The sequence below is a fragment of the Cnephaeus nilssonii genome, assembly GCF_951640355.1.
Source record: "Cnephaeus nilssonii genome assembly, chromosome: 23".
NCBI lineage: Eukaryota > Metazoa > Chordata > Mammalia > Chiroptera > Vespertilionidae > Cnephaeus > Cnephaeus nilssonii.
This window is the reverse complement of record NC_137094.1, coordinates 6,974,959-6,988,830: the sequence shown is the minus strand read 5'-3', so window position 1 is coordinate 6,988,830 and position 13,872 is coordinate 6,974,959. Positions and strand designations below refer to the sequence as shown.

At 40.2% G+C, this 13,872-nt stretch overlaps 1 protein-coding gene across 2 annotated transcripts in view; it reads right to left on the bottom strand.

Moving 5' to 3' along the window:
- AKT3 (AKT serine/threonine kinase 3) overlaps window positions 1-13,872 on the bottom strand; it is a 211,931-nt gene that overhangs the window by 35,839 nt on the left and 162,220 nt on the right. For both annotated transcript variants that reach the window (XM_079763614.1, XM_079763615.1), the window contains one exon: window positions 500-622. In XM_079763614.1, the coding sequence (XP_079619740.1) occupies window positions 500-622 (123 nt within the window). The remainder of the gene's footprint in view (window positions 1-499; window positions 623-13,872) is intronic.

Sequence of the window (13,872 nt, the reverse complement as noted above, 5' to 3'; positions counted from 1 at the left end):
CAGCACATTTACAGAAAACTGAGACTGTTATTGGTAGATCGTACTTAATCCGGGCAGCCAAGCAGAAATTATCATACATCAAAATCTTGGACATAGTCAGGCCGGGGTGGCTCAGTGGTTGAGCGTCAACCTGTGAACCAGGAGGTTACAGTATGATTCCCGGTCAGGGCCCAGGCATGTGAGGTGTGCAGGAGGCAGCCGATCCATGATTCTCTCTCCTCATTGATGTTTCTCTCTTTCTCTCTCTCTCTCTCTCCATCTCCCTTCCTCTCTGAAATCAATAAAAAAATATTTTTAAAAAATCTTGGGCATAAGGAACGACATACATAGCAGTGAATGCAATTTCCTCCCAGGTGCAGTAACTGCATCCTTAAACAGAGTGCTTTTTGCCCGACTAAACCTGCTTTTCTCCGAGCGGAGTGACTTTGTAATTACTCTGTCTGTCCCTCCAGTCTCTACAGAAACAAACGGGGATTGCTTTCGCTGTGTGTTGTCTTACCTTGAGGTCCCGGTACACAATCTTCCCCGAGTGCAGGTAGTCCAGGGCCGACACGATCTCCGCGCCGTAGAAGCGCGTGCGGTCCTCGGAGAACACCCGCTCTCTCGACAAATGGAAAAACAGCTGCAGGGTAAACAGCAGGGACAGGGTTGTAATAATTACTGATTTAGTGGGGAAATTAACACAAACATAAAACACCTCTCCGCGCCATATTGTGATGATAGATGGGGTACTCTCCGTGGACACGCAGCCTCCTGGCCAGCAGCTGGCTCCGCTCCCCCAGGTTTCCGGGGGGAGCCTGCGAGCTGTTCGACCAGCCTTTTAATCAATACACCCGTCTTGCGGAAGGCATTCTGCGTGCTCCCCATTTAACCTCCCGTTACCGGAGGAAGAGGGAGGCGCCATGGGTTCCCACGTTTCCCCCTCGCTCTACGGCTGCTCCCCCCTTCCCAGGACCAGGCGTGGAGACATTATTGAACTAAATGCACACGAGCAGCAATGCAGTCGCTCTATTTAATGATCCGATTTACATCTGACTTCAGAGGGAGGACTGCGGGTTTGCTGAAGCTGGTCTGTGTGGACTCGTTCTGTTCTACGACTGCTGAGTCGGCACGCTGCCTCTACAAACGTCCCCACAGTCTGCGTCCGTGTTTTCTATGGTGAGAAGCGGGAAGGCGTTACGTTTTTACTTCAGTGATGTCCACAGCGCTCTGAGAAGCTCCCGTCAGCCCCCCTGTAATTCTCAATGGCTATTCTTTGTTTTCAAAATGAGCCACAGCACCACTCTTTTCTCATACAAACACGTGAACAATAATAAGCCCAGCCATTCCTCAGCTAAACACCACTCGGCAGCAGACAAGTGTTTGTTGGGAGCCCTCTGTGGCCAAGCACCCAGCCCCCCACTCAGTCAGCTCTCTCTAAGCTGCCTCTCCCATCTCCCAGTTGGACCATGAAGAGAAGGAGCAGGCTTCCGGCAGACGGACCCTGTGGGACTATCTCACTGGACAAAGAAAGCCCGGAGCAGGAGCGCTTGTTGACGTGCTGAGTACACTGCCAGGTGTCACGGCAGACGCTTCACACACGTCTGTGATGGTAGAAGTGGGCCCGTCCGTCAGGGTGTTCCTGACTGCAAGATCAGAGATCAGCGATACCTCCCCCCGGATGAGTGACTCCCAGCACTTCCACAAGTTTCTAACTGGCCCAGTTAACTACATTTGTGCCTCGCACACCAAACCACAACTCGGGTGACAACACGAGGTGCCCTAAGGTTCCGTCCTCCCTTTCCCACCTCCACCTCCACTGAGGAGTCTGTCATTGTATTGACATAAGCTTTGTGCCTAGCCCACTGTCACAATAAAGAGACAGGCAATATCATGTACCTATCGCCAAAGCAAAGCTAAACTAGTAGGCCAATGGTCTCTAAGCTTTAACGCTCTATCATATCGCCCTATTTTATCAACTCCAAGACGCTACTGACTGGGACTCTATCATTATTTCATGTTTACACCAAGTAAGAAAAAAAAGTCAATAAAAAGGCAAATAAAATCTATGACACACCATCAAATATAAAAGGCATTCTCAATGCAGAAGTGTTAACTGTGTCAGACCAAGAATCCAATACACTATGCCAAAAATCAAACTAATGTGTAACAATTCCTCAGGGATGTTTTTAAAAATACATTTACTTTATATAAGCACATATATATATAACATATATTATGTGTTATAATATGTAATGCATATAAACAGGCATATCTACACAATGCATTACCATTCAAATAAGGACAGTGAGTAGACAGAAACATGGATCAGTAAAACCATTCTGAATAATTTCTGGGTCAAAATAATTTCTGCCATGCTTTATACAAAGTATCACTAACTCTGATGAATGAACCTGGGCCCTCTATGTAGATTTGTAGGTTTATGGTAGTGTTCTAATGGAATGAAAATAGTGGTTAAATTTACAAATTTTCTTAAAATAACATCAAACCTACTACCCACTCATCTACGGTACAAAACTTATGGATGCTCCCTACATCAATATAATGCATGCGGGATTCTAGATCTTTATTTAGACCACACATATCTTCGATTTGTCTCCCAGCCAATTTCCATAAAAAATAGATGCTAAAATTTTTACTTAAGGAGAATTCTATTTATTTCTCAATCTGCTGTCCTCCGAGTCTGCCCTTGCTACTTTAGGGGACTTACTCTTGTTAAGATAACCAAGAACCTCTTAATTGCCAAATCTGATCCCTTCCAGTCCGGACCCCTCCTTCCTGTTCTGGAGCTTAGACATCACCCCTTGTCCTCTCCTGAAGCACGTCCTTGGCTGTGGTCATACAGCTCTCTCCTGCCTTTCTACCTAACTCGATGCACATTTCTTGGCTGGGAGCCAAGTTTCCAATCAATTATTTTAAAGTCCCCGTGTTGGCACGGGGAAGAGAAGAGAGAACATACTTAATGACAGAGACAATCCCTGACCTCAAGACATTCACCTCAAAGGAGGAGACACATGCAGAGATAAAATCCAAGAGAGCTGTGACACGTTATCTACTTCTGATATTAAAAGTGATTTGGAGGCAAAGGATGATTAATCTTCACTGAGATGATCTGAGGAGACATCACAAATAAGGATAGAACTTTTAGCAAATGGAGAATCTTATATTGAAGCCTATCAGAGATCGCTATTCAAGTTGTAGCCATCTTTGTATTTCTAACACAGCCTCGTACAGTACCTGCACACAGCAGTTAACTAATCAATGCTTGATAAAGAGTTAATTCTAAAAAGAAAAATAAAACAATGGCAAGAAAACACACGCAAGGAACACACCCAGCTGAAGAATAACCCACGTTCCAGGCAATGCCAGGATTTTAGTAAAAAAAGGATGAGGCCGAAACCGGTTTGGCTCAGTGGATAGAGCGTCGGCCTGCAGACTGAAAGGTCCCAGGTTCGATTCCGGTCAAGGGCATGTACCTTGGTTGCGGGCACATCCCCAGTAGGGGGTGTGCAGGAGGCAGCCGATCGATGTTTCTCTCTCATCAATGTTTCTAACTCTCTATCCCTCTCCCTTCCTCTCTGTAAAAAATCAATAAAATATATTTAAAAAAAAAAAAAAAAGGATGAGGCCACATCTTTGAAGACCTTGACTGCCAAGATATGGGGGTCGAGATTTATTCTGAGATAAGAAGCGTCAAAGAATTTGGGATTAAAACAATTAGCATAACTAAACAACAACTCTGGCAGCAACTGGAGCATCAATTAACCAGATCTGAGACTACAGTCAGGTGAACACTGCGTAAAGTGCAACAGGAACATCACTGAGCACCTGTTAGCGGAATTGGGTGAAAAGCTGACACAATGAGAGAACGTGGTGGCACTCCGCAAGGACATCACGATTTGGTTAGCACAGCCGGCGACATGAGCAATTCTAACAGTACGGTGGTTATAAAATAGAGAGCACACTGAAATTAGTGAATGAGCATGTCAGACAATATCTGACAATATCAGAAGGTACACACGAGCTGAATGACAGCTGAGGGACCTCAACCGCAGCAGCTCAAGAGTCAAAATTCCAGAGGGAACTTGCTTGCACCCTTGGGAGAATTCTATTTATTTCTCAATCTGCTGTCCACCGAGTCTGCCCTTGCTACTTTATGGGACTTATTCTTGTTAAGATAACCAAGAACCTCTTAATTGCCAAATCCGATTTTGGGGGGGGAGAGAGTAACAATGTTGGGGTCAAGGGAGAGAGTAACAATGTTGGGGTTTCCTTGGACGACTGAGTGGATGTTACAGCCAGCAGTGTTGAGGAAGAAAACGGGGACAGAGGAGCAATGGATCTTGTTTGACCTGTTAACATATAAAGACGCATTTGATACCACAGCTTTGAAAGTGGGCCCGAGGGTGTAGAGGTAGACATGAGAGTCATTTATAGAAAGATATTGTTACAACCAAGGCGGCACGCGATAGCCCAGGAATTCAGTAGAAAGTGAACATAGAAGAAGCTCAGAATCTTAGGAACCACCACACACGAGTACAGGAGAGGGAGCAGGACGCTGAGGCGGAGTCCTAGCAGTGTAAGAGGAAGAAGAAGGTACTGGAAGAATGAAGGAAAAGCAAGTTTCCAGAAGGAATTCGCCTTTACCAGGCACAGGAATGAGGTCATTTGTTACCTTCCCGGGAAGAGATGTCATACTTACATGGGCTCAGAAGAGGATGTAAAGGCAGAAATGGTACGTGACGCCTTCAGGAAAAAATGGATGAGATGAGCCAACATATTACTGAAATGGAAGATTTCTGCTACAGCGTATTAAGTAATGCTTTCAGGGAAACTTCTGCCTAAAGAAATGGAGCGATACTATACTGTAAAGCTACAATTCATATGGAAGAGGCACACCAACGAAAAGATCGATAAAATCAGACAGCCAGAATCTGGTTATTTTAAAAAATTTGGTATCTGATAACATTGATGATGACGATGTGTGCCAAAGTAGATGAGAAAAAAATGACTAATAAATGGTGATACAATAGGTGGTCAAATTTGGAGAAAAGTAAAATTGAATTTTCATCTCACACCCTAACAACATACATTTCAGATAGTTAAATATAAAATAGGACGCTACTTTTTTTAAAAAGTTGAAAATATGAATCAATAGTTTTCAGATCTCAGGATGAGAGATTTTCCAAGCAGAAAAGAAATGGAACAAAACATAAAAGGAAACCCTGGTAGACTCAACTCCATGGAATAGCAGCGATAAAAATGAAATTGAATATTTATAGGAAATATGACAACCCAAATGTCCAGCACCAGCGGACAGATGAGCAAATGTTGGTGGAGCCAAGCCATACATATGGATGGTGACTCAGCAACAAAGGCGAACTACTGAGAAATGCAACCAAATGCATCAGCTCCAAACATAAGGCCGAGGCAAGGAGCAGACACAACAGAGTGTGTGCTGTCTGACTCCGTCGCTGAGAAATGTTAGAGACGGTGAATCAAGTCTTCAGTGTCAGAGAGCGGATCACTGGCTGCCTCGGGCCTCCTGTGGATGCTGGGGGGGTGGGGGGTGGGGGGGGCAGGGGGGAGGGGATGGGGCAGGAAGGCTGATGGCAGAGGCGCCCCAGAACTTTCTGAGGCAACAAGAATATTCTGTATCTTTATTGTAATGAGGACTCCATGTACAGATATTTGTCAAAAGTCACATAAGTGAGTCCATCTTACTGTATGTCGATTATACATACCTAAGTAATGGGAACAATCTAAATGGTCAAAAATTTGGTAGGAATTTAATAAATTATAGTACATCTACATAATTAATGAGTAGATGATGAGGGTGTATTTTATGAAATTAAATAAAATGAAAATATATGTAAGTATAAAAACAGGAAAATGTATTAACACGGAAACAGCAGTTATTGCTAGATGGTGAGATTTAGAGTAGTTTTTATCTTGTTTTATAACTTGAAAGTTACTTGTACTTGCTTAATAGCTGCTCCCCAGCACACTACGTTTTCCTTCTATGTGGAGACCATCCGTCTTGTTCACATCATACAGTAAGTACTGAGCACACACACAGTAACTGGCTGTACTAAGCAACCAATAAATATTTTTTAATTGAACTGAAACAACTATTTGGCTTTTTGATGTTCTCTGCAATGAATACGCATTGTTGTCTCTTTTACAATAAAAATTACAAAATGGTTTCTAATAAATGCATTGTGTATCCTACTACTCATTTAGGCTCATGACAAATTTAATACCCTATTTACTATTATTATTATTATTATTTGTCTGGCAGAGGCACAGGGGAGGGGAAAAGCTTTGCAAGTACTCTGTAGCTTTGCTTCCTCAGCACCACGCCCCATAGGCGGCACATATTACGGGCTTAATAAATATGTATTGCAAAGAGAAAAATTAAATCCAAGCTACTTCCCAAAGAATTATTTATAAGGTTTTGAAGGTTCAGTATTTTTATTAGAAACTTCAAGAAATCATAAACAGTAACTGAACAACTTTGTTTTTATTTAAAAATAATAAGCTACTTGCTGCTCAAGCTAGGAGCATTATTTTTAGAAATTTAAGTTCCTTTAAGCAAGGACTACATTTTTTTTTATGTTGAGCTTAGCCATGCTGTAGAAATACAGTAATGTAAATAGATTATTTTAACCTATTAATATACAAGTCTGTATTTTGTCACAAACCCAAGAATGCTTATTTTGACAATAAGTTGCTATGTTTTGAAAAGAAAAATAGTTAATAGTTTTAATGCAACAAATTTCCCCCAAAAGAAAGATCTGGACTTAAAAAATGACCTGGGAATGATCACTGCGGTCTTAGATTTAAACTCAATGATCCTATTTTTCTTGCAAATACTGCCTACGCAGTTATTCCTTTGGAAAAGATTGGTAGCTAGAGAATAGCAAAGTAAGCTCAATGCAAGTCTCACTAATTTCAATCATTGCATTCATGATCATAATATAAACTGAAATTGGAACCCGAGTATCCTAAAGACAACTAATTAATTAAGCAATGAGAAACGGCAGTCTGTGAAATAAAGCTGCTTAACACAGCCCTGGGGTTTACAAAAAGACCCAAGATGAAAAGAATGGGTCTAGCTCACTCACAGGGAAGCTAATCAGCAATACTGTCTTCGTCTGCTCTGACTGCAATAACAGAACACCACACACTTGAGTGGCTTATAAACAAAAGAAATGTATTTCTCACAGTTCTGGAGGCTGGGAAGTCCAAGATCAAGGCACCAGCAGATTCACTGTCAGGTGAGAACCTGCTTCTGGGTTCATGGCTGGTTGTCTTTGTAGAGTCCTCAGGTGACAGATGGACGACAGGGAGAGTGAACTGAGTTCTCTTTGATAAGGGCACTAATCCCATTCATGAGGGCCCCACCCTCATGACCTAATCACCTCCCAAAGGCCCACTTCCAAGTGGTATCATATTGGGGATTAGGTTTTAATATGAGTTTTTGGAGAAAAACAAATATTCAGTCCCTAGCAAATACTATTGGCCTACACAATTGGAATAATATTAGTTACAGTATAAAATAAACATTTAAATAATTACTGTTATAAGATCAAACAAACTTATTCTTACATTTAGCAGGTAATTCATATTAAGTCATCTTCCTGATAATGTCTGTTCTTTTTGCAAGCTGAGCTCAGTTTCCATGAATTTCACACAGAAAAATTAATGCATAGTAATGTAAATTTACACTTGGTTTTTGAAGTTTCAGAAAGAATAGTGATATAGACATGAGATACAAATGCCATATTTTAATGACAGTTCAATATAAAATTTCTTAAAATACAATTTAAATGGTACAGGGCAACTGAACCCTAAAATACTAGTTCAGTAGTAACTGTGTTAGCTATATATTACCAGCTAAGTACCTTTCCCTCTACATCTTGCCCTCTTCCTACAAGTCTGAAAATGTACAAGCAATTCTAGATCACCAACGAGATCCCAATATCTGTAAGGGGCAATTATTAAAGAGAAAAGTTAAGAAAAGTTTCTGGGATTAAAAGTCACCGAATGAAAATATTTACTAATGTGATAAGTATAAAAAATAGTTCTTATTTTACAAATAATTTTAATTCCAAATCTACTTCTATAATTAAAATTATTTCTAGTAAAATATTTTATTAAAATTGTATTAACAAGATTAAACTAGAGTTTGCTCAGTTCTATCACTTCAAATATTAATAGATTCGTTTATAGAATAAAATATACTTTTAAAAGGACAAATATTATCAAGGCAATTTAAAATATTTAAATCTATTAGCATATATATAAAATATCTCAGATATTTGTGAAATGTTTAATATCAATACAATAAAAATAATAAACATTACTTTTTGAGCATTACATTCTAACAACAATCATAAAAGCTGTATAATGCTATCTCCATATTACAGGTGATATGTAAATATAAGTTATTACTATTACTATAGGCACTATTTTTGAGAGCTGCTATTTAACTGATACTGTGCCAAGTTACATGCATTATATCATTTAATCCTTAAAACAACCTTATAAAATAGGCACAATTATTATGTCCATCATACAAATGAAGAAACTAAGGCTTAGAGACGTTATGAAACTTGTCTAGCATCACATAACTATTAAATGGTAGAGTTGAGATTCAAACTTAGGTCATCTGTCTCTAAAGCATATCACCTATTATTCTAAGTACAGTTTCTATTAATTTGAGACAACAAATGTGTAAATTATTTCACTGACAAGAAATTTCATTTAAAGCCTTCTTTATAATCGCATAGAATGAGCCACATAGGAGAATGACTGTTATATAAGTCCAGCTGCCTTCTCAGGGTCTAGAACTGGACAGGAATTCAACAAATCGTTGTTAAATACTACCATTATCAAAACAAGACAAAGCATCAGAGCTAACCCAAAAGTGTATCTAAAATGAAAACCAGCAAGAACAGTCAACACAGGAGAAGGCAGCAAGAGATTTCCTAAAAAAGGAACAAAGAACAGATGGGAGAAATAAAAGAATAGCAACGTGTATGCCACAGGTTTTCTATGGTCACACTGAATACTCCAAATTTAAAAGGCAGAAATTATAAGATAGGATTTAAGTATGAATCAGAAGTATGAACTAACTATAGGCGCCATATAAGAAAATGAAAGGAAAAATAGATAAATCCACAATTTGGGTTGGAGATTTCAACAGCACTCTCAATATTTTTTTTAAAATGGAGACATAAAATTAGTAAGGGAATGGGACAATTGAACAACATTTTATTATCAAACGACTTGACCACCATTCATAGGTCACCCCCCCGCAACACACCAGAATACATGTCCTTTCTAACAACACGGCACATGCACCAGTCAGATCACATTCTGGACCAAAAACCACATCCCCATAAATTTAAAAGGATAGCAACTATACAATATATTCTCTAAACACAAACTACAAGTTAAACAGATATATGGAAACCCTCAAGTATTTGGAAATGAAACAATACACCTTTAAATAGTCTATTAGTTGAAAACATGAAAAGAGAAATTAGACAATTTGGGAAAAGAATGACAGATATAACATATAAAACAACATGCAAAACATATAACATTAACATATGCTACAAATATTTACATATATATAAATATAACATAAAAATTGGTGCCTACAGGAATGCTTATAACATTAAATACTTATAAAAAATAACAGGTTTAAATAAATGCTTTCAGTTTCCACATTAAGAGAAAAAGAAGGCAAAACAAATCAAACCTAAAGTAACCAGAAAAAAGGAAATAATAAAGAGCAAAAAAATCAATGAAATTGACAACCCAAAATTTATAGAAGAAAAATAAATGAAATCTAAAGCTAAAAAATATCAATAAAAATTACCAACTTTTAGGAAGACTTATTGGAAATAAAAAAAGACACAAAATACAAAGTTAGTGATAAAAGACAGAAGTCAGCTACTGATCCTACCTAGAGACACTAAGGCAATCATAAGTGAATATTATTAATAATACTAGGCAATACATTTTAAAATTTTGACGAAATCGACAAATTCCTGGAAACACACAAACTACTAAAGCATCAGACCTCAATGTAAGTGGTAAAACTATTAACACTTCTAGAAGAAAACAGAAAATGTTAACAAATTTGGGTTAGCTAAAGATGTTTTAAATCAAACACAAAATTCATAAACCACAAAGGAAAAACACTGATAGACTGTATTTCACCTAATTTGTAAGTTGTGTCCTTCAAAAGACACTTGAAAGAAAGAAAACCCAACCGTGGTTTCCAAGGCAGAGGTGGGACTGATGTCAAAGGGGCATGAAAGATGAGTTAGGGCGATACAGATGTTCTGTATTATTATTGTGATGATGGTAAACTACTTTACACATTTGTCAAAACTCACTAAATGTTAGACTTAAAAGTGATGAAGTTTACTGAATGTAAATTATGTATTCTGGTGTGTTGCAAAAAAACAAAATGTATATATATACACCAAAGGACTTGCATGCATGCACAGACACCAGGGGGGTGAGGGCATGAGTGGGGGGATGAGGGGCAAGAGGGGGATAAGGACACATATCTAATACCTTAATCAATAAAGAAAATAAAGAAAATAAAATGTATATTTCAATAAAAATATTTATTTTTTAATTTAACCAACAATATACACTGGAAAAATGTTCCCCATTAAAAAATGAAAAGGCAAACCACAGATTGGGAGAAAATATTTGTAAGACATATATATAATGAAGCATGTGTGTCTAGAATATACTAGAATAAGTCTGACTACTCAATATTAAAAAGACAAACAGTCCAATTAAAAAATGGACAAAATATATATATTTTTTTATTATTGATTTTTTACAGAGAGGAAGGGAGAGAGATAGAGAGCCAGAAACATAGATGAGAGAGAAACATCGATCAGTTGCCTTCTGCACACCCCCCACTGGGGATGTGCCCGCAACCAAGGTACATGCCCTTGACCGGAATTGAACCCGGGACGCTTCAGTCCGCAGGCCGACGCTCTATCCACTGAGCCAAACCGGTTTCAGCTGGACAAAATATTTTAACAGATACTTCAATAAAGAAGATATGCAAATGGAAATCAGCACAAAAAAAAATGATGTTAATATCATTGGTTGTTCAGGAAATTCAAAATGAAACTATAATATACCACTGCACACCCACTGGAACGGGTAAACTTTTAATAAACTAACCACTCCAAAGGTGACGATGATGTTAAGTAACACTCTGGATATGCAAAGTGGGACAGACAAATTGACAGTTTCTTCTGAAGTTGAACATACCAAGTGACACAGAAATTGCATTCCTAGGTGTTTATCTAACACTAGGAGCCCGTTGCACGAAGTTTCGTGCAATACTTTTCCTTCACCTGGCTGCCAGCACCAGTTTTCCGCCAGCAGTTTTCCTCTGGCCACCCACCGATCAGAGCGCCTCCCGCCAGCACGATCGGCCACCGATCGGGAGGCGCTCTGATCAGCGGGTGGCCAGAGGAAAACTGCTGCTGGCGGAAAACTGGTGCCAGTAGCCACGCAATCGGCCACCCCGAGTTCCGCCACCAGCGTCTTCCGCCGGCCCCATGGGTCCTTCCGCAGCGCCGGCCGGCGGAGGGAGGAGTGGGGGTCGGGGACTCACGAGTCCCCGCCCCCCACTCCTACTGCCAGCCAATCGGCCACCCTGAGTCCCGCCCCCCGCGCCTCCAGCCGGCCCAATCGTGGGCGTAGCGGAGTGATGGTAATTTGCATAGTACCATTTTATTAGTTATGATAACTGAGACTGCATGTTCACACAAAGATTTATACTGCAATATTCACAGATGCTTTTTTAATAATAACCCCCAATTTCAAAGAACCCAACTGTCTATCTACTAATTACTGTACACTCACATTAAGATATATCCACTTAATGCTGTAAAGCCACAGAAAAAAACTACTGATATATACAACAATACTGATTAGTTTAAAAAGTATTATGCCAAGTAAAAGATGAAGAACACAAATGACTACAAACTGCTTGGGGATTATACTTTCTCATATTAAAATACTAGAGGCCCAGTGCACAAAATTCATGCATGGGGGTGGGAGGGGTCCCTCAGCCTGGCTTGCACCCTCTCCAATCTGGAACCCCTCGGGAGATGTCCAACTGCTGGTTTAGGCCCAATCCCACGGTCCTAAACTGGCAGTCGGACATCCGGGACCGCTGGCTCCTAGCCGCTTACCTGCCTGCCTGCCTGATGGTCTCTAACCACTCTGCTTGCCGGCCTGATGCCCCTGACTGCTCCCCTGCCAGCCTGATCTCCCCTAACTGCCCTCCCCTGTCGGCCTGATCACCCCTAACCGCCTCTGTCTCGGCCCCTGCCACCGTGACTTTGTCCAGAAGGACATCAGGAAGATGTCTGGTCTAATTAGCATATTACCCTTTTATTAGTACAGATGTTATGCTCCATTGTCCTGCCTTTTCTCTTTGTGGTCCCCAATTATATTCCATTGCAGCTTCTGTGAAACACTCACTCTGGGGTAATCGGCCTTGGTGCCAAGAAGTCTGACCCCCCTGAGATTTCCCTGCTGTGCCGTAACCACACGGAGAGGAATAACGGAAATAGACAAACGCCTAGTTAGCTCCTGCAGTTCTGCTCACCTTATCTGGTATTCTAGATATGAAAATCAGCATCTTAAAAATTAAGGCTGGCTACGTCTTTGCATTATTACTTTACATGCATCGATATATTGGTTTAATGATTTATTTTAGGCAAACAGCTTTGAAATATAAAAGTATACACTAAAATATTCCCCACTTTATTTGGCCTTGAACTTTATCTGATAATGTCAATATTATAATGCAACCTTGACTTGGGAATTTTTGAAAAAGGTTTGGGAAAAAGCAATAAGAATTCTGATATAGCCTATAGAGCATAATAACTAAAATAGTTCGTAAAGAAGTTAGCTTGTCAGACTCCTGACAATAAAGTTATTTATATATCTATAAATTTAGTAAAGTATAAAAAAATCATCACTATGAATATGAAATGATACTTTTAATTCAAAACCCACCCAAATCACACCTCCATAAATTAGTAACTAGGACCAGAATGCCGACTGCCAGCACTGCTGCCTTATGCACATTTAAAACGAGAGGAGTCTGGTTCGCAGCAGACAGAACGCCAGCCCAATAATGAGAATCCGAAATAAGCAGGAGAGGAGCTCAAGGCGGGCATGAAACTGAAAGGCACAGGCACAAAATAAAACGGATTTCTATCAAATAAATTAATAGTGTCAAATGAACACAATACGGACAGGAACAGTGAGTGAGTGAAAGTGTTAGGATCATTTGTATCCACATCAAGAATACAGACAGAACGTGAAGAACTTATCAGATGAATAACGTTTCTACGTAATGATCTTCCTTTACCTCCTAAGAGTCTCTTAACTTCCAAGAGATCTCAGCTTGAGAGAGAGCCACAGAGGCCCACGTGCAGGCCCATGAGCAATGCAGCCAGAGGAAGGTGCTGGGGCACAGTCCTAAGTGGAGACGCTCTAAACCCAGCTGAACGATGACCACGCCTTAGTCGGCTTTCAGTTTACACCCCCCCTCCCCCTCCCCGGATATTTTTCTGCTCACGTGAACTTGGTAATACCTAAGCTGCAAAAAGAGCACGGGCTGGCCATGCCAGCAGCAGTGTGATTATGAGTGCTTTTACACGTTTTCTACGGACGCTGACTTACTGCCCACCTAAGGCTGCACTGCACTCACTTTCATAACCTTCATCTACTGGGCTCCAAGCCAGCCTGTCCCTGCTGTGCTCCAGCCCAGGGCACACCTTGTATCAGCCCAGGAAGAAG